This window comes from Miscanthus floridulus, chromosome 1 (assembly GCF_019320115.1).
Source record: "Miscanthus floridulus cultivar M001 chromosome 1, ASM1932011v1, whole genome shotgun sequence".
Taxonomy (NCBI): Eukaryota; Viridiplantae; Streptophyta; class Magnoliopsida; order Poales; family Poaceae; genus Miscanthus; species Miscanthus floridulus.
This window is the reverse complement of record NC_089580.1, coordinates 54663633-54685019: the sequence shown is the minus strand read 5'-3', so window position 1 is coordinate 54685019 and position 21387 is coordinate 54663633. Positions and strand designations below refer to the sequence as shown.

General features: G+C 45.4%; 3 protein-coding genes across 4 annotated transcripts; 1 reads left to right on the top strand and 2 right to left on the bottom strand.

Annotated features, from left to right (window-relative positions):
* Positions 1–1942: 1942 nt before the first annotated feature.
* Positions 1943–2944, bottom strand: LOC136484202 (protein FAR-RED IMPAIRED RESPONSE 1-like). The gene is made up of 2 exons (XM_066481425.1): positions 2892–2944; positions 1943–2764 (listed from the first exon to the last, which is right to left on the bottom strand). The coding sequence occupies exon 2, from the start codon at positions 2752–2754 to the stop codon at positions 2362–2364; it is 393 nt and encodes a 130-aa protein (XP_066337522.1). The 5' UTR covers positions 2755–2764; positions 2892–2944; the 3' UTR covers positions 1943–2361.
* Positions 2945–3315: 371 nt separating this feature from the next.
* Positions 3316–5092, bottom strand: LOC136484192 (B3 domain-containing protein Os03g0184500-like). Of its 2 annotated transcripts, none has more exons than XM_066481422.1 (6): positions 4920–5092; positions 4730–4831; positions 4214–4245; positions 3938–4112; positions 3650–3856; positions 3316–3544 (listed from the first exon to the last, which is right to left on the bottom strand). In XM_066481422.1, exons 1-5 carry the CDS (start codon positions 4986–4988, stop codon positions 3815–3817), a joined length of 420 nt encoding a protein of 139 aa, XP_066337519.1. In that variant the 5' UTR covers positions 4989–5092; the 3' UTR covers positions 3316–3544; positions 3650–3814. The 2 variants fall into 2 exon arrangements, with proteins under 2 accessions (XP_066337519.1, XP_066337513.1); XM_066481416.1 differs by having other exon boundaries at positions 3650–3813.
* An 11605-nt stretch (positions 5093–16697) lies between these two features.
* Positions 16698–17408, top strand: LOC136457005 (glycine-rich cell wall structural protein 1.0-like). Its single transcript, XM_066457046.1, has one exon. The coding sequence runs from the start codon at positions 16698–16700 to the stop codon at positions 17406–17408; it is 711 nt and encodes a 236-aa protein (XP_066313143.1).
* Positions 17409–21387: the final 3979 nt, after the last annotated feature.

The following is a 21387-nucleotide window of genomic DNA, read 5'->3' as shown; positions in this document are numbered from 1 at the left end:
TTGTGACATGTTTTGCCGTTGCAACGCACGGACATTTACCTAGTGTATAAATAAATTATAAAAGTGGTTAGTGTGATTTAAAAATAGTTTAGGATTACTCATATAAAATTGCCTTTTATGTTTTAGGCGTGAGGTTTTAGAAACGGTTGGAGTTGTAGCTTTTTTATGTCTTTCGATATGTTTTGCAAAGGTTGAAAAACCTATCTTTGGGAGTATTTTTTTTACATACTGTTGGAGATGCTCGACGCTGTCCCATATGCAGCCGGCCGCCCTGCGCCACCAACCACTTGAAGATCGATACTCCTAACTAGCCTAGCAGGTGCAGGTAGCAAGACGATGCACTCGGCTGGCATTTAGAGTCATAAATGCATGTAAGATCTAAACAATCACGTATGGACCCGCTCGGCTGGCAGAATTTTGGCTGAAACTGGCTGAAAAATACTGTTCTGGCTGAAAAAAGAAGCCGAACAAGCTGGATATGGGGTAAGCCAAACGGGGCCATGGTGTCTGTCAATCTTTAAACGATGCTGACCATATTGGATAAATTATGAATTAAATGCAAGATTTATTTTGCCATTGCACTGACACAGAAAAAACAATCAATGTGGTATTCCTGTTCGTTTGTTAGTTTCAGTCAGGACTTATCAGTCATGGTACAGTATTTTTTCCTCACAATAAACCAGCATCAACCGGGTTTATTAGTCTAGAAACCAACCAGCAAACAGGGTGATTGTGGCATAGAACCTCCAGATCCCACCTATAGGCAAGGCGATCAGCGGTGCCGCGTGATCGAGCCGAGCAGTTAGAATTTTTGAATGGTGTCCTATCACACGATTGGGTGGTGTCGCACGGAGGTTCTATGCGACGGTGTGGTATTGAAATTTTTTCCCACCGAGACAGACCTTGTTATTAAAGAAATAAAACTCGATCCCTGAAGAAAGACTCCCAGAGGCATTGCATTAAGAAGGTTTCTTGCGCAGAGTCAAGAAAAAAACCATGGAAGTGCCACTGCCACTGACAGTAAGTGCCACAGCACATGTTTCCCACCATGAAACAAAAACTATATTTCAGAGGACGACTATAATAAAAATTAACTACGAATTAAAACTCGGTCCCTGAAGAAAGACTCCAAGAGGCATTGCATTAAGAAGGTATCTCGCGCAGAGTCAAGGAAAAAAGGGGCATTGCATTCAGAGGATGACTAATAAAAATTAACTAGATGCATGCCTGCAACGCACTCAGTCTGCATGAAAATCTGTCGTGCCGCACCTCACCTCAGTCGTTGAACAATTTGATCTTCTTTGCCACCGGCGTGCTACTCTCCGCGTCGGCGCCATCGTCATCCTCTACGGCTTCGGCACCGGAGCCTCGACTCGTATCTTCCAGATAGATTGGGGGGCAGAACCGATTCCTATCTCGCAGCCAGGTTTGGAAGAACTTCATGATTTCCTGGAACTCTTTAGCGTCCTCCGACGCCAGGTCGAACACCAGACGCCCCAGGTCCTTCATCTCCTCGAGAGTCGAGCCTCTCGCACTTGGCGTCGAGTCGCCGCTGCATCCTTCCCAGCGCGCAGCAGGGTGGTATCTGCGACATGGAAGCGTGGCGCATCACGCAAAAGATGTGCCGGCAGGGGAGGCCGTCGCGCTCCATCTTCTGGCAGCTGCACTTGAGGACATCATCGCCAGAGCGCTCGACGTCGAAGACCACGCCCCGGCGCTCCTTGAATCCCACGGCGTAGCGCACCTCGCCGGATGCGGCATGGCGGCCTCGCGTCTCAACGAGGACGTCGAAGCTGCCCAGCATCTTGATCTCCTCGCGCAGGAGGTAGAAGTTGGCCGGCGTGAACAGGCGCGCGGCGCGCTCCTCCAGGCGCCAGTGCTCGGTGGTGAGCGCCAGCCGGGACATGGCGGCCTGGTGGTCGAGCGCGGCAACGTCCCCGCGCAGGGTGTGGGTGCAGGCGTCGGCGTGTCGCCACAGGTCGGTTAGCGACATGCCCTCGTGGAGACCCGTGTGAAGCGCCGTGGCGAGGCACTCGGTCCTCTGGTCGTTCGCCATGCCGAGGAAGAACTTGTCGTGGACGAAGGCGGCAGCCCACATCTCCCTCTTGTTGTACATGGCGTCCAGCCAGCGCTGGTTCGCGGCCGTCCGGTGCTTCGCCATGAAGCCGTACCACCGGTCCTGGAAAGCCGTCGGGGAGCACGCGTCGTCGCACATCAGGGCCCTGAACTCGTTCTGCGCCGCCGACGAGCCGCGGAGGTTCTCCTCGATGCCCTGCTCCACGTGCCACGAGCAGAAGCGGTGGTTGGACCCCGGGAACACCGTCTTGATGGCTCCGGCCACCGCGTCGCTGTCGTCAGTGATCACGGACGCGTGCCCGTCTCGGCGGCAGTGGTTCGACTGCTTGAAGCCTTGAAGGCGCGCAGCAGCCAGACGAGGGAATCTAGGGACTGATCCGTGGTGACGCCGCAGCCGAGGACGATGGGCGTGCGGTGGGGGCTCAGACCGACGAAGGGGACGAACGGCACGCCGTGCTTGTTCGTCCGGCACGTGGTGTCGAACACGACGACGTCGCCGTAGCCCATGATGTCGTCGATGCCGGAGTCGGTGTCGGCCCAGAAGAGATTCTTCAGGCGTCGCTCGCCGTCCAACTCGTAGTGGTAGAAGTACTCGCAGTCGTACTCGGTTTCGGTTTTCCTGCGGAAAAGCTCGAGAACAGCGTCCGATTCGCCGCGGTCGATCGGCGGCCGTGCCATGTCGTCGTGCCTACGCAGATCGTCGATCATGCAAAAAAAATATGTACGTATGAAAGAATCGCAAACAAGTAGAGTATAGGTATTAGAGAGATGTAGCGCCGAGACGGCCGGAGGGTGGAGGCGGCGGCGGCGCGTACCTGTGGACAGCGGCGCGGGGCTCACCGAGGACGTGGAAGATGGCGGGGTCGAAACCGGCGACGGTTTACTTCAGGAGGAAGATCGTGGGGAGAGGAGCCAAGTATCAGTTCATTCCAGAAAATGAACTAACCTCCCGTCAATCGTGGGCAGGATAACACGAAGAGTCTGCCTACTGTATACATGTGTGTTTTAACATAAGTTAACACATGTATGTTGGCTATATGTAAAACACACAGATTTCAACGTAGAAAAAACCATGTGTTTTTGAACTAGTTAGCACATGGTTGTTAGAAGCATAAGAAACACACGAATTGAAACACCAGAAAAACGTGTGTTTTAAGAGAATGCAACACAAATTCCATCAGGCAAACAAGACCCACAACTGTCGTTTAGCCCAATAAAGACGTGACAGAGAGGCCCACTAGCTAAGAACTCAGAGAGGCCCAATATCAGCAAAGAGTAGTTCAGCCTCTCACTAGTAGCACCGAATTCATTGATAAATAAAATACACACTAGGGCAATTCTGATAGATAAAGCCTAAAAATACTCAAAATCCCACATTCCACGTCCTGCTAAGTTAGTACGGCTGTGCGTGATGCAGTCACTCATCTCGCTCACTGCCATCATCAGAGGCTGCTCGGATGATATACACCTGGGAGACGAATTCATTGGTAAATGAGCACTGAGCATTATAAATGAAAAAAAAAACATGCTTTGAACTACTGAAAAACAGTATTGCACTTAAAGCATATAGTACCTTGAAGGTCGTGGGCTTAATCAACTGAAAAACAGCTGCATCTCCATCCTGAATCCCATGGCACAGTGCAAAACCAGCCCATCCGCCACTTAGCCCCTTCTTGTAGGCAATGTAGTTGGTGTCGAATTCTTCATCCTTCTCATCCAGCAAGGTGATAATGGCGTCTTACTTCAGCATGTAAGTGTCACAGAAATGGCTCGGGAGACCCTTTCGATCATACATACAGAAAAACTAGCACATGACATAAGTTGCTAGGGAGAGCAAACGGGTGTAGAGCTGAGTACTCACCAGCCAAAAACCTCGAACCACATGTGAATGCAACATTGCCTTCACAAAGGATGGGATGTCAGGGTCAAGCTGTGATTCTAGCTCCTCGGCCTTTTTTGTTGCCTCCAACCTAGCTTTCATGGAAATTGTTCCGCTTCTTGCCATGTAGATGAGGTCAGCTGGTTTTCTAGGAGACCTACGGAAGAAACGGAACAACATGATTGTTACCTAAGAGGAGCAGAGCATATGTTTATAGCTCCTATGGTCAGGCTAGGCAGCTAGCAAATGTCCACATACCTTGTCATTCTATCTGCAGTGTGTGGTGCTATCTGTTGGCAAATACAACTTGTCAGTAAAAACAAATGGTTCAAATTTATAGTTCATGACATGGATGCTAGGCAAAATGGCACGATGTGCCATGTTACATTACAGGATGATTATCAGAAGAAACATTTGTAAACCAATGACTTTTGAAATGATTTTGTAAAAAAAAATCTGTTGCGGCACACAAATGTTCAACTTTTCAGTTACCTTTACCAAAATCACATGGTTTCGTAAACAGAACAGATTGTGCTTTTTTTATGGCCACATGGGTTGGTACACGCCACAATGTTTCAATTTAAGAGCAGAGAAATAAAATGTTGCTCTGTTTCCGGTGGAAAGAAATGGGAAGCCTTGAACTCGAAATAAGAAACTACCATGTTCATTGGCCACACAAACACGTCTGGAAATCACTAAAATAATAGCAAAATATGTGCATTTATTAGAGCCCAAAAGGAAAATGAGACAGAGCAGGCAAAAGAAGACAGATACCTCAGCGTACTTGACCTCAGGGAGTTGCGCAAGCCGGCGGGACCTCCTAGGAGGCGAGGGAACCACGACTGCGTCCTCGATGATCCTGCGCCTCTTCGGCTTCTGCTCACAAAGGGTCAGTCAGACTAACGGCGACGCATATAGCAGGTGAAGACGAACGAAGGAGGCAGAAGCGGTCGTGGCATCACACCAGTGGGGAAGGGGTCTTGGGGGCCTCCTTGATGACGGCGGAGAGGTGGCGCAGGTTGAGCGCCTCCATCTTGCGCTTGTTCTCCTGCTTCTGTCTCCATCCTGCGTTTCTCCTGATTGCTACTAGATTTTGCACAATCTTATATGCAAATTAAGTGTACTGCATTATATTGATGAAATTACTACTGACACAAAATATTTACTCACACATAATGAGATGTTCTCGGTGAAAAAATGCACAATGAATATCATCTTCAAATATTACAAAACAAGAATGCAAAAATTGCACATTTCAAATAGTACAAATACTACATATTGTTATTGCAATTATATTGTATATGTATATAAATACATAATCTACCTCAATAAATCACTAGGTAACTAAATAGCTTGGACGACATCTACACCACTAATCCAACCTGCTTAGAAAAGTACTAGTATTATTACTAATTTAACTATGGTGTAGGCTAGCACAAATCACAATAAACAAAGAAAAAGTTGTGGCCCAGTAAGACATTACATAATTGTAGAAATGTGGAAAATAGACAAACTATGAATCCCAAACCGCTCAGTTCAACTATACCATGTACAACCCACTACACAAAACCCAGATCAAAAAAGTTGGAAGGATTCTCGTGGAAGAATGATTTCCTTACTAATAGTCAACCCCTGAAAGTAAAAAGGGACATATTGCATATCCTCAACACTAAAATTGCAGTTCTCAATAATTGCAATTTACAGCATTGTTGGTTGCAATTATTAAGTAACTGAATGTTTTATTTGTTTTTTCGTGAATAGAACAGATTAATAGGAACAGAGCACTGCAACTATTATGGACAAGAACAATAAATAGTCAAGTCCAAAGCCCAAAGATAACTGAAGAATAAAAAGCAGAATTATTGAAGGTTTCAGTCAAGGTAAGCAGATGCAGGAGTCCATCATCAGGTCATGCATGCCTGGGAAAGCATATACTGATATATGTTGGTTATTACATTGTCAATGTTTTCCATCATGATGCTTTTCACTTGATCGACCTGAGCCTTCACTTTGTACAGCTTACTCACCTCCTCTGGGTGATCCGTATAGTACTGCATCTGATCTCTAAGCCTCGGCCTGTATTGCCAGTCCCCAAGCATGCCCAACACAGTGAGGAATAAAAAAGGTAGTGTACAGTATTGGAAAATGCATCTAAAAGTCTAAAAAAATTATTGTTCTTGCAGACGAAGAATAAGAATTATTATTACCCAAAATCTCGGGTGAGACTGTTGGCTGTAGCCATTGCTGCTTTGCCCCCTGCATATCTCTTGTTGAAGTCCTCCTTGATCATCTCCAGGAAGGCCATAGGAATCTGCCGCCCAGCTGACTCGGTTGCGACAACGCAGAATGCTTCAATTTGATTTCAGTTATTAGCACAAATCACAAGAAATAATTTTTTTTCTATGAAAGGACAAGGAAAAAAATTTGGTGTGAGCTTGCACAAATCACAATAAACAAAGCAAAAGGTGTGTTAGCACAAATCACAAGAAACAATTTTTTCTATGAAAGGACATGGACAAAAAATTGGAGTGGGCTTGCACAAATGACAATAAACAAAGCAAAAGGTGTGTTAGCACAAATGACAAGAAACAATTTTTTTCTATGAAAAGACAAGGACAAAAAATTTCATGTGGGCTTGCACAAATCATAATAAACAAAGGAATAGGTGTGTTAGCACAAATCAGCATGCATGAGAAACAAAAAATGCTTTGGCAAGTTTGTTCAAGGTTAATGTCCCAGTCTTGGGAGAGGAAGGCTGACCGGTAGCAAACAACTTCATAAAATATTGGAATTAGAAGATCAATGAAAATACCCCGCAAGGAGATGTTAGTGCTCCTGGTGTTGTGATTGGAGCCGGAAAAGTGTGGTTTGTACAGAAGTTAGTCCAAAACAGAGACATTTGGTCTATTTTAATACACAGCTACAAGTACAAAAGCAAATATAATTTGTCCGTGAACTCAAAACAGTGTCACTGGAAGAACCGATCATATCTGATAACTTTTTTTCCCTCACATCATCTAATTTCTCCAGGGATCGTTCCAATGGTTTCATACCAACCATCTATAGAGAGCAAGAGTAAAAAAATCCACAATTTAAAGCTACATTTTGATACATTTAATGAAGTGAAGAGAAAAGCAAGCTCTCAAGAAGGAAACCTTGGCTATGACAGTTAAAATAGAAACTGAAGCATCTCAAACTTCTGGAGTACCATCATTCAAGCACTACATATAGAAAATCAGATCAGCATAAATACAAAACAGAAAAATAAAAACAAGGATATCACAAGAAGTATATAAACACATGGGTGTTACAATCCTAATGGTTCCATGCTATTGTGAATTGACATGAATTTGACTCATCGCAGTGGCAATGATTATCAATTACATACATGGCAGGATAGAATTATATCACCACCGGCATAATGTTGGTAGAGACTTGTTCATTATACATGACTTGCACAAGATGACACAAACAGAGAGGTATACATAAAAATATGTAAGCACTTGATGCACAAATTTCAGGATTCAAGCAAAGGCTTGATATCATTAGTCTAAATTTTAGATGGCATAGTAAGGAACCAGGTTCGCTACCCAATTCCTTACGAGGCAACTATTCAACAAGGACTTTCACTATGATGCCATAGTGTAAATTTCAAATGCCATTGGACATATATAAGGGGAAAAATGGACTTAATTAAGGGTCTCAGGAAGATGGGGGGCTTTAGACAGGAAAATTACCATATGCACTATTTGCAATTGCTGCAGCAACAGAAAGCAAGTTATCGTAACAGCTCCTCATATCTGTCATATCCTGTCAAAGAAAGCAACAATTCAGAACAAAACTAGCAGGAAGCAGACCCAGAACTTGAACCAAGAGAAGTTTTAACATCATCCATTATGGTATTCTGATGAAGCTATACAGCTGGTAAACAGCAGGACTAGGTTATCACTGCTTTTTGTTTTTAAGACACCCACACAAAATAGTTCAATTTTGAACAATTGAAGACTTCTGGACAAACTGATTGGGAATGGGGCACCCATTTGTCAGATCCAACTAGATTAGACAAGGTCCCAATTGGGCAAAATGCCACTTTCATTTATTGTAAGGAATTCAGAAGTATCACGAGTTCTGCTGCTGCCCCCACTACACTAGTGCAGAAAGACCTGCCAAATGCATAAATACATCTCCCACCAAAGCGACACCGCACACAAGCATCGATGCATGATAATCACTCGATTACCACCTCATTGAACAGGAGAAAATGCTTCCCAATGAAAACCAAAGCAAACATGACTCTGCCAAGTAACCATAGAAGTTGAGCTGAAATCACGCCACTAGCAGATCAAAGGAAATTCTCTCTCAAGACTATGCTAAACCAAATGTGAGCGGATGATTCCCACCGCACCAGGAAACAACCCCAAAGCAAAGCTCATTCCTCCCCGTGGAATCCCAACGACGTCCAACCGTGTGTTGTGAAATTGAGCACAGATCCGGACACTAGAATTTCTTATGCAATCCCCACGGCGACGATGCTCCACACTCTCACACACCAACAACCGAACTACGAACCGGCCATCAAAACCAATCGCGCGGAATCCATCAACCCGTGATGGCTGCTGCGGAAAACCAGAAGCGGAACCGGAGCTCCCCCGCGAGATCTCCACACCCGCAACAGACTGACCCACCCACCCGGCTCGCTCGCTCGCCCACGAAGCGAAAGGGAGAGGCAAGGTCCACACACCTGGGCAGCCACGAGGAGCTCGTCCGCCGCCGTGGCGGCGGCGGCGGTGGAGTGGCCCCGGCAGCGGTCCCGGTCCCGGTCCACCCGCTGCTCGTGGCGCTGCAGCGCGAAGCCCCGTAGCTTCCGCAGCGACGACTCCATGTCCTCGCCCCGCGAACCCGAGTCAGGGCGGGCGCCGGATCGAGCCCCAGATCGCCCGCGGCTGGGCGGCGATGTGCTCGCGGAAACCCTAGCGGCACTAGTAGCCCCGCACGCACACTCCCACTGACGAGCGGGAGAGAGGGAGCGAGTGGGGAAATGGAGAGTTCTTTTTTCCTCCTTTTCGGAGCTCTGGGACAGAGGGAGAGAGGGAGCCACGCGACCCATCGGATATCTGGCGTGACTTCCAAAATACAAACAGTAGCAGTGGACCCATGCATCAGCCAGACAACGAAAGGGCACCTCACTCTCTGCCAAAACCAGCGCTCCCAGGCTCCCAGCCCTCCATCGCCAGATGAACGCAGCAAAAAAAATCGTGTGCTGCCAATAAAAGAAACACACGGGCAACAGATAGCGATCCCGTCCAAAATACAAACAGTAGCAGTGGGACCCATGCATCAGCCACACAGCGAAAGGGCACCTCACTCTCCGCCAAAACCAGCGCTCCCAGGCTCCCAGCCCTCCATCGCCAGATGAACACAGCAAAAAAAAAATCATGTGCTGCCAACAAAAGAAACACACGGGCAACAGATAGCAATCCCGTAACAAGAAAGAAATCATGCCGAGATCAACGCATCAGTAACAAATTTCACGGGTTTCCCTCAAAAGGAAAAAAACAAATTTCCACTACTATAAAAAGCATTTCTAGGGGCGGCCAGTAACCCTTTGTAGGGGCGGTTTGGCCAGCCGCCCCTACGCAAGGGTCTCTACAAATCATGCATTTGTAGGGGCGGTTCCCAGGCCGCCCCTACAAATCAATTTGTAAGGGCGGTTGGTGTTTCCAGCCGCCCCTACAAATCGATTTGTAGGGGCGGCTCGTGTTTCCAGCCGCCCCTACAAACAGGTATTTGTAGGGGCGGTTCAATTTATAGTACGTTTTTCCGTAAAAAAAATTCAAATTTACAATTCAAAATCACGTTGCCGAACATCCCACGACCAACGTTTCGAACCGCGTTCGCGTTGCCGAACGCTCCGCAACCAACATTTCGAACCGCGTTCGCGTTGCCGAACACCCCGCGACCAACGTTCCAAACCGCGTTCGCGTTGCCGAACGCCCCACGACCAGCGTTCACGTTGCCGAACACCCCGCGACCACGACTACAAGCACAAGAGTATTCTATAAACTACAATTACAAGTCAAATTCACAAGAATATATACAATCCATCATTAAATATACAAATTCCATACACAATGTTATCAACGTCCTAGAGCTAGCCTTTCAGTCTCACGAAGGTGTTGGTACTAAGGATTTGTACCTAACTCAGACTCTCGGTCATGGTAGGCGCCTCTAACGTGTACAATCTGGTCCAATATGAAGTTGCAAGGGTCGCCAATGAGCTCTAAGAGTTGGTCATCCTTGTATGGGTCTCTTTTCATTCCTTTCTCTTCTCTCCACTATAAGAAAACAAGTTTTGGTTTAGTATTTCATACCATTTACAAAGTTTTTATACTACGGGTGAAGAGGTTCAAACTTACCTTTAAGGGGTGTCTCCTGTAGGCACCGGTGTTACCCATTATAGAACATATATAGTATCCACAATGTACACGCCCAGGCTTCTGCTTGGGGCACTGTGTGTTTTGCATATAAAAATGTTAAGTAATGCTTTTGACAGCCATGTAACGGAGTACTGAAGAAGTAAGTTACACTTACCGCACATAGTGTTTTTATAGCCAACTTTTCCTTCCTTGCTGGATCATGCCTTCCATGATGATTAGTGACATAGAACCTAAATGCCATGTTCGAATTATTTTAGCAAATACAACTTGTTAGTATCCAAAAGTGAACGTTACAAGTATGTATACAAACATATAAGCTAACGAGGATTGTCGATATGTATACGTCTTGAGAATCGATATGAAGTCTTTGTATGTCACCGTGTCCTTACCTAATGAATCAAAGACACATGCCATGCTCCTCCCGACATCGACGGCTATACAAATCCAGTGGTTGCTGCATGGATTTAATCATAGAACTAGATAAGTCATTTTGCATTGAATAAAATATATCGAAAAAAGCTTTAAGTATAGAGTTGAGCTTACTCGAAGTTGTATGGTAGCCATATAGTAGAGTGGTGTTGGAGATTTTTGAAAGCCAAGGCAATGTATGCCGCAACCTTAAGGGACTCTTCCCTTAGCTTCGCACTACGCATGCGCTCTTTCTCTCGAAGAGTCTTTGCAGCTGCTAGCTCTTTGGCATTCAGTGTCCACCGTTTAGGGTAATTAAAATTTGTTTGGGCTATAGCTTGAGGGTCTACATACCCAGCTTTCACACTTGGCATTTGTTTGACAATGTGCACTTGCATTCTACAAATCACGGCATGGGTTAGTTACAACAAAATTCAAAGATTACATTCATATCATATCGGGAGGACAAGGACTTACAGGCACCACGTGCGAATTAGATTCATCTCCATTTCTCCCAAGTGAAAGCATGTGTGCATGTCATTGAAGTCAAAGACAATTTTCCCAGCTGGGCTTCCAAATGTGCCGGTGGGAAAGCATGCTTGTATGATATCTATGCTCGTTGGGAGAACACGCAAGTACTAATCATGGAACTTTCTCATTCCAAGTGGTAGGTGCTAGATGTCCCAGTTTGGTAGGAAGGGCTTACCTCTTTCATATGTTTTCGGGCAATCCTTTGACCATTTGATGGTATCAACATTTGGATACTGCTTTGCAATTTGGTGGAGTTTGCTAGTGACAGCCTCCTTAGAACCCCGTGATGAGACTTTGTTAACTTGATTCTCAGACTTGAACTGGTCATGGGAATACCACTTGGACACCGACGAGATGTCTTTGATCGAAATATAAACTAGCCTTATGTTGATTGGAATCTTCTTTCGAAGTTCCCATTCAGGCATGTCCTCATCTTCTTGTGCATCACCTTCTTCAGCAGACACTTGTTGTTCATGTATCGGTTGTGCTTGTTGAGAAGACTGTGGCATCTCATGATGTACTTGCTTGGTACGAGCTAGAGAAGGTTGTGGCATCTCATCAGGCACATGCTCGATAGGAGGTGGGGAAGAATGTGGCATCTCAGGAATGTGGGGGTCATGAGACGGTGAAAATATCTCCCCGACCTCAACAACTTGCTCCAAATTTGGGAGAGGGGGAGGCGGCAAAGAAGCAGTCAATATAATGTCCCGTTTGTGCCAGAGGATGAACTGCCCCATAATGTCTCCGAGTAACACTAGCCCCTTGGGAGTTGCGTAGTCTATCCTCCACTGCATGAACTCGGGCTTCACTGTATGCACCTCGACCCTAGTGTAGTCCGACGGTATCTTATTATTGTGGTGTAAGCCACTGGGAGGATGTGCCACACTCGTTGCCACCTCCATCACAGTGTTCTGCCAGCCGCTGAGAAACACCAAGGTGCAACTAGTTGGTTCCCGTATGTGATCGACTGGGGTTGTGGCTGCAGTGGAACCTTGGCTGCTAGGAACTTTTGGAGGGCTGCCAACTAATGCCTGTTCTCCCAGCGGCGTCACTAATATCCGTGGCTCCGTAGACAGTCATTGCTCCTCCAGCGCCTTCGCAACTAGAGCCTTCACTTGAAGCTCAAGACTAGTCTCCTGGTCTCGGTCATGTTTCTTGTACATGTGTCTGTCCTCTTCGAATCCTTGCTTCCAGGTCATCCTTTTCCCTAGCCCCCTGGTGCGGCCTATGTGCTCCTTATTTCCTAAGCCAAGGCTAAGCTCGTCCCTCTCTCTAGAAGGATTGAATGAGCCCTTCTCTTTGTCTTCAGCATATTTCAATATCCTTGATACCGCCTCTTGGGTCTCCGGCTTATCAAACTTAAGATTACTACCGAATGATTCTGTACTCCTCGCATATATTCAGTTCCTTGAGCGTACCTTCAAGTTCACCACATCGATATTCCTAGCAGTTGTGGCCTCTTCATCCATCTTCCTAAACTGCTCTTCCTTGGCATAGTAGCCACTAGGGCCTAGATGATGGTGGTGTTTGTTCTTCTTTGCCAGCTCGATGTTACGGGCACTGAGTTCCAATGCCTCTGATAAAGTCTTCTGAGCCACGAGCTCCTCCCATTGACTAGGAGTTATTTTGCCGAACTCGTTGAAGGGAGTTAACCCCTTTTGGATATACTTCGTGTTGAGCTCCGACCTCCAATGTTGGAATGACTCTCCCATCAGCCTGATAGCATTTTTTTACCAATTCGTGCTTACCCTCCGGAAATCTAAAATTGACCTTTAGCTGCCTATCCTATAGTGCATTCTTTATGTTCTCTGGTACCTCTTTCTAGTTAGGGATTGCTAGGTTCAATTTATCTCTTACTAGGGCCCCAATCGCATTACGGAATCGTCCTCTTAATTCCTTCGGCTCAAGGATCTCCCCTGCTGGCCCAACCTCCGTTATCACATAGCAAGCCTTATTTGGATATAGATTTCCTTTTCTATCCCCTCATTTCCTCTTAGGCTTGGTAGTCGTGGTTGTGTCTTGAGTTTGTGGAGCAGAGGCATCGTGATCCATCTTTGTGGCTGTTGCCTCTACTCTCCTTTCCTCTACTTCGTCTTGTCCAGCAAGATGTCGCGGACATCGACGTTGTCTTTTCTGAGTTTCAGGAGGGACCTATATATAGGATAGGTCAAAGTGTTAGCAGAGGTAACACAGCCAAAGCTTTAGCAAAATTTACAAGCTAAGGCTTGTTCCCTACCTCCTCGTTCGGGTCAAAATCCTTGTCCAAATCCTCCTCCATTGGCCTCCTTCTTGCTTCAGGTGGGAAAGGATCCTTGGGACTTTCATATCCCTCTTCTGAGTCATCATCATCATCATCCTCTTCTTCTTCGCCTTCAACAGCCTCTCCTTCGGGGCCTTCCTCCTCGTCACACTCCTCCTGAGTAAGCATCACTTCTAGATCCTTTTCTACCTCGTTATCGAACTGTTCCTGAGTAAGCTGGTCCTCTAGTGCTTGCTCCTCAAGGGTTGGCTACTCATCATGCTTGGGGCATCGAGCTGCACTGTCTGTTGTCCGCGACATTATTGCATGCTTTGTTCTAAAAGATGCAAGAAAGTGTGCTTTAGGTACGCAAGAAGGTATAAGAAATAAAAAAGGGCTATAAACCAAAGTAGTCCTATAAAACAACAATATATCAAAAAAACTAGTAGTAGCAGTAGTAGAGGCCTCAGAAACATGTCAATCATCATTTGATCTTGAACTTGGAGCATCAAAGCATCATAGCAGAGAAGAGAGGAGAAGGTAATGTAGGGGCGGCTGCTAATGATGCCAAGTTCCTCATAAGTTCTTGATCATCAGCTCATATTCCATATAATGTATGGACTTGGACAATTTCATCATCAGCAAAACAAAGAAGAGGAGAGGAGAGGAGATGGGAGATTTGGCAAAAAAAACAAACAACTGCTTAGCAAACATAGTGCAGCAGCTGATGGCAAAAGACAGGACAACAAGTCCTGGGCGAGTCCTGGGAGATTTGGCAAAAAAAGCAACAGCAGCCACTTAGGAGTAGCAAGTAGTAAGACGAGTAGTAGGAGTAGTAAGAGGAGGAGTAGTAGGAGTAGTAAGAGGAGGAGTAGTCGGAGTAGTAAGAGTAGTGGAGTAGTAGTAAGAGTAGTAGTGTAAGAGTAGTGAAGTAGTAGTAAGAGTAAGAGTATAAAGTAGTAGCAAGGACAACTTAAGTATTAGTTAAGTAGTAGTATAGAGTAGCAGCAGCAGTTAAGTAGTACAGAGTAGTAGTAGTAGTATAGAGCAGTGGTAGTAGTTATGTAGTAGTAATAGTATAGAAAAGTAGAGAGTAGTAGAGATAGTAGAGTAGAGTAGAGGAGTAGTAGTAAAAGTAGTAGAGTAGAGTAGAGTAGTAGTAGTGGAGGAGTAGTAGTATAGGAGTAGAAGTAGAGTAGTAGTAGTAGTATAGGAGTAGGAGTAGAGTAGTAGTAGTATAGGAGTAGGAGTAGAGCAGTAGTAGTAGTATAGAGAGTAGTACGAGTAAGAGTAGTGAAGTAGTAGTAAGAGTAAGAGTAAGAGTACAGACTAGTAGGAAAGACAGCTTAAGTAGTAGTTAAGTATTAGTAGCAGTAGTACTAAGGATTTGATATTGACGACCACTGCTAGTAAGCATCAAGACAGTGACAACCACTGGCATGTGCTAAAAGTAGTAAGCATCAAGACAGTTACAGAGTGGCATGTGCTAAAAGTAGTAAGCATCAAGACAATTGAAAGTATGCAGTGTAAGTGTCATGGAGCCCAATCAAAACCAAACACAAAACATAGAACAAAATATCCTCCAGCTTGTATGTCAAACATGATAAGTACTTGTGTTGTTTCTAGGATGCTGGAGAAATTTAAAAATGATGTGGAGAAGCAACAAGTAGAGCAAATGACGGATTGGCAAACAAAGCTTGTTATGATGGACTCCAAGGAACGACAATATATCCTCCAAGTCTCAAATTATAAGGTGAATAGCATTTTGTATTATTTATATTAGGAGTTGGCTTTTGCTTGTGCTTCCAGTTCTTGATTTTGACATGCTAGGTGTGGACGACAATCACCTAAATCGAAACTGTCAACTAATACAGCCAAGCAAGTATCATAGTCCAGCAAGTAATACAACTTTCCTATCATAGTCCAGCAAGTAGCACAAGTTTTCATAAAAAAATACAGTCAAGCCAGCATGCTAGAACAATGCAGCAATATTTTGACAAGCAATCTAGCACATCTCATTACGGTGAAGTCAAACTGATAACTCAACAATGAAAACTAAATTCTTCTCTGCAACATCATGTATCAATCCAACCATAGTTCAAATGCAAGAACCTACCACAAATCATATCATGTCATACTACAAATAAGAAATAACATGTGTACTTGCTGATAAAAAACAAATAATTAAGTTTTACTATAGTATATAATCCAGGAAGTTAGAACAGATCATTAAAGAAATAACATGTGTACTTGCTGCTAGAAATTTCATATTCATCACCAGCACCATGTAAAAAAAATCCTGCAAACTGCATTCTTAATTTCTAATCCGTTGACAAATTGATATCCCGATACCTAAATTTTTGAAACTGCCACTCTAAAAAAATACTTCAATCCTAAACCTGTGTATAAGCAAACACAAGCATACTAATTTTTGAAACTGCTTATATCATGTTCAATTTCATTCCCTTCAGTGGTACATCTAACAAATACAAGCAGTTTTGTAACCAGATATAAAGATAAACAATTTCATTCCCTTCAGTGGTACATCTAACAATAGCATGTACCATTTTCTAGTGTGACTAACTTAGTGGGAGTTTCCTCAGTGGCTGGTCCTTTGAGCCCAACTGTACGAATTACATATTGAGAAGTGAAAACATGTTCAGGACCACCAGTGGTTTGCTACTCAATCTTACGACAAGTCTGAAGGCGAAGGCATAGAATTGCATAAGCAATATAATTAAGAAGAGCAAATAAAATCAGTTTTGGACTTATATGCTCAGCATTGAAGCTCATTATAACTCTAAAACAGAAAACTTCTATCAATCATAAAACCATTGTCATATTTTATCCAACAGCTAGGACGTCTACAAATCTCAGCAGCTGAGCAAATTCTGCGCTCTGAAAGTGTTCTCAAATACAACTTCGCACTAAAAAACCACACAAAAATAGTGACAGCTCAAATTGCATACAGTGAACTCAATTGCTCACAAAACTACTAACCATCCGCCCCCACTTCACCTTGATCGCCAAAATCGAAGCCTTACTATGTTCAAAACACAGACAAGGGGGACAAGCTGGGATCAGGGGATGGGAATCCTAGCATAGGATTCTTCAGCCTCTGTTCAAGATGGGGATGGACAGCAGAGAAAGGGAGAGGAGGAACATACATGTGTCGTCGGTGCACGGGGGCAGGGGGCCGAGCGCGGGGCGCCGGGAGCGTGCGTCGTCGGCGTACGGGGGCAGGACGCCGGGGGTCGGGCGCCTAGGGCCGGGTACGGGCACGGGACCGGCGGCGTGGCCGGTGGCGTGGCCGGCGGTGGAAACCCTAGGCGCACAGGGGCGGGCGCGCGGGGGCTGGGTGCGGGACGCCGAGGGCCGGGCGCCTGGGGACGGGTGCGGGCGCAGGACCGACGGCGTGGCCGGCGGCAGAAACCCTAGGCGCGCAGGGGTGGGCGCCGGGTGCCTGGGGCCGGGTGCGGGCGCGGGACCGGTGGTGTGGCCGATGGCGGAAACCCTAGGCGTGCAGGGGCGGGCGCCGGGGGCCGGGTGCGGGCGCGGGACCGGTGGCGTGGCCGGCGGTGGAACCCTAGGCGCGCAGGGGCGGGCGCCGGGCGCCTGGGGCCGGGTGCGGGCGCAGGACCGGCGGTGGAAACCCTTAGCACGCAGGGGCGGGCACCAGGGGCCGGGTGTGGGCGGGCGCGGGCGCGGGACCGGGGGCGTGGCCAGCGGCGGAAACCCTAGGCGCGCGGGGCAGCCTGACGGCGTCGTTGGAAGAAGACAGCGCCCAGATAGTCTGACTCGTGTGCACCCTCTTATTTATACTTGGGACTATTTTTAGGGGCGATTTCTGATCCAGCCGCCCCTACAAATGCATTTATAGGGGCGGTTCCTGATCCAGGCGCCCCTACAAATAGTTTCTATTTTTTAAATTATAAATTCTATATTTTTATATCATAAAAACACAAAGTAATATAAAAAATTGTGTATATGCACAAATATAATATTTTGTATTATTATATATATGAATAAATATATATATAAACAATTGTAGTCAAAACAATATAGAAAACAAAAATTAAAAAATTGAATTTTAATACTTCAACTACAATTTTATGACATTAAATGAAATAAAATGAAAATGTTGTAATAAATGAAAATATAGTGGATGTTCAAATAGAGTCATCTGGATGTTGCAAAGGGTAGTCTCACACACATGCATAAAATATAGTCTCACACACATACAAAAATATGTAGTCTTACACACGTACATAAATATATAGTCTCGCACGCATGCATAAATGAAGTCTTACAAACACACACTTACACAAACACTCCACGTTCAACAACTAGCTAGCCCGCTGTAACGACTTTCCCCTTGACACCTTTTCGTTCCCATGGCATTATGTCTTTGGGGAGGTTCTTTTCGACAACACTGATCTTCTTAGGAAAGTCTATGAATAGCGGTATCTCATCGTAGTTATTGTACGCTTCAACATCGTCCATGCCATCAACTCCAATAATGTGTTGTTTCCCAGAGGCAACCACGTGCTTTGTCTTCTTCTTCGGGAGGAGGTTACTTTGTGGGTTAGACATATAGAAAACTTGTGCAACACGTGAAGCGAGCACCCAAGGGTCATCTTGGTAGCCTAGATTCTCGAGGTCCAAGACTCTCAATCCGATCTCGTTCAGTTGGTGTTGTTTGATCCAACGGCATCGAAACAGGGCCACCGTTATATCCCTTCCATAGTCAAGTTCCCATATCTCTTCAATGATGCCAAAGTATTGGATCTTTCGCCCTAATCTATCGAGAGCCTCTATTCGAACACCGTTGTTTTGGTTCACATATTTACTATCCTTTGCGTGGGTATAGTACGTATACCCATTGATGTCATAAGCATTCCAAGATGTCACTTGTCTCGATGGCCCCTCCGCCAACCTACTGATGGTAATAGAGTCTATGGTTTCTCCAGGCGGTATGTTTTGATCCTTCAACCATGTAGTTAGTCGTTGCTTGTGTTGTTTCATGACCCAATCATCTGAACGGCCATTTCTCTCCGCCATAATGATAGCCAAGTGTTCATCAATATATGGTTGCATCAGTTGTGTACTTTGCAAGACACTGTAATACGCTCAACTCATCTCTTTGTAATCATGGTCGATGAACACTTTTCTACCACTGGTGCTCTTCCCAGCCAGCCTACCCTTATGACGAGAATTGGGTTTACCAATCCCTTTCTATACTTTTAGGTACTCTTGACAGCACTTGACAACTTCTTCAGTACTATAACCCTCTATCATGGAGCCCTCTGGGTATGCTCGATTATGCACATATCAACTTAAAACCGACATGAACCGCTCATAGGACCACATTTCATGCAAGTAGCAAGGGCCAAGCGCCTGTATCTGATGAACCATGTGAATCATGAGATGTGGCATTATATCAAAAAAAGCAGGAGGTAAACACATCTCTAGTTGGTTTTGTGTCTCTACCACAAATTCATGTAGGTCACTCAGCTCTTCCTTGCCAATCGTCTTCTATGAGATCTTTGAGAAGAAGTAGCACATGCGGGTGATGGCCATTTTTAAGAACTCTAGCTTTATAGCCCTGATTGCAATAGGTAGAAACACTGTCAGCATCACATGGCAATCGTGAACCTTGTAGTGTGTTATTGACAAGTCCTTCATCGACACTAGCTTCTTCACATTTGCTGAAAACCCAGTCGGGACTTTGATCCCCCTCAGGAAAGTGCATATAGCTCTCTTCTCGTCTGGTGTTAGGTTGAAGCACGCCATGGGCAGAGTGTATTTTCCATTAGCCTTAGGTACCGGGTGAAGCTGTGGCATCATGTTTAGCTGCACCATGTCTTTCCGTGCTTTCAGACCATCCTTTGACTTGCCTGTGTCCATCAAGATAGCAATGAGACTCTCAAAGACATTCTTCTGCATGTGCATAGCATCAATGGCATGGGGGACCTCCAAGTCTAGCCAATAAGGCAGATACTGAAAGAAGATCGATTGTTTCTTGAAAGGTACGCCTTTGATAGGAGGTGTGCTTCTATCTCTGTTCATCCCATCCGGATTCTTCTTTCCATAGACGACGCGTATATTTTTCACCATTCTGTACACATGTTCTCCGTTATGATGTCTCTCCGGAGGGGGTTCAATCTCCGGGACGTTGTCATAAAATCTAAAGAACAATTTGCTGCGGTACTTGTGACTTATCTTTAAGAAGCGTCGGTTCCTTAGGTAAACTATCTTCTTAGATGCATCTAGGTACACCCATGTAGTACCATCCAAGAAAACCAAGCATCCCGTCTTCCCTTTGATCTGTCCAGACAAAACAAACAGCACAGGGGTAATCATTGGTAGTAACAAATATTATTGCTCTACATATGAAGTCCTCCTTTCGGAACGCATCGTACATCTGCTCCCCATGCCTCCATAGCCTCTCCATTTCTTGCATCAAGGGCTCGAGGAACACGTCTATATCAATGCCTGGTTGTTTAGGGCCAGAAATAAGAATAGTGAGGAGAAGGTACTTTCTCTTCTAACAAAACCATGTTGGGATGTTGTACATGGTCAAGATCACTGGCCATGTGCTGTGGTTGCTCATCCTCTCATTGAAGGGATTCATTCCATCGGTGCTCAAGCCAAACCGTACATTCCTTGGGTCATCGCTGAATTCTTTGTGCTTCTCATCAAACCTTTACCACTGACTACAATCAGCCGGGTGTGTAATCTTGTCATTATCCACCTTGCGCTCATCATCCCACCATGTCATGAGTGCGGCTTCTTTAGGGTTTAGGAAGATACGTCTCAAGCGATCGGTCACTGGCAGGTACCACATTACCAGGGCAGGAATTCTTCTCTGCTTTGCGTCATTGCCTAATGGAGTGTCCTCTGGGGACTGAGATTCTTGTACCAACTTTTTTGTACCCTTCTTATTCCTCTTTTTCCTCGTGGAGGGTTCGTCCCTACCGTAAAGGTCATTGTTCTTGTACCGACTGGCCCCACACCGGGGACATTTATCCAGTGACTTGAACGTTTCGCCACGAAAAAGTATACAGTGGTTGGAGCATGCATGTATTTTTTCAACCCCCATTATCAATGGACTTATGACCTTCTTCGCTTGGTATGTGTTGGCAGGAACTGAGTTTGGTTGTGGCAGCACCCATGACAGGAGATGCAATAGATCATTGAAACTATAGTCTGACCAACCGTACTTAGCCTTTAGGATGAGCAGCTCAAGCACGAAACGTAGCAATGTCCAATGTGTCGGACAGCCCTTTTCAACAGCATACACAGTCTCCTTCGATGCTTTTGTCACTCTTTCCAAATTTTCTAGACCTTTCGGGCTATTTAGTAAAATCTCTGGTCCAAGGGTTCGAATTATATCCTCTAAATCATCTTCATCCCCTACACGTGCTCCACCATCATTATTGGCACCACCTTCGTCGTTACCATCCCAACCACCAGCATCACCACCTTGTTCATTACCAAACTCGAAATCCATTCGTGCATCAAGCTCTACTGAATATTGGGACAGGGATTCTATGGTTTCATCGTCGTATTCCTCCTCATCCTCATCATTAACAATAACCGTTTCACCATGATGAATCCACACTGTGTAGTCCTCAACAAATTCTCGCATAATCAAATGTGATCTGATGATAGTTACATCTGTCTATATCATACGGTTCTTGCAATCTTTACAGGGGCAAATAATTGTATTCTTATTCTCTTTCAATGTCGTTGCATGCTTCGTTGCGGCTTCAATAAATTTATCCACCTCTTCACGGAAACCTGCCTTGAACCTT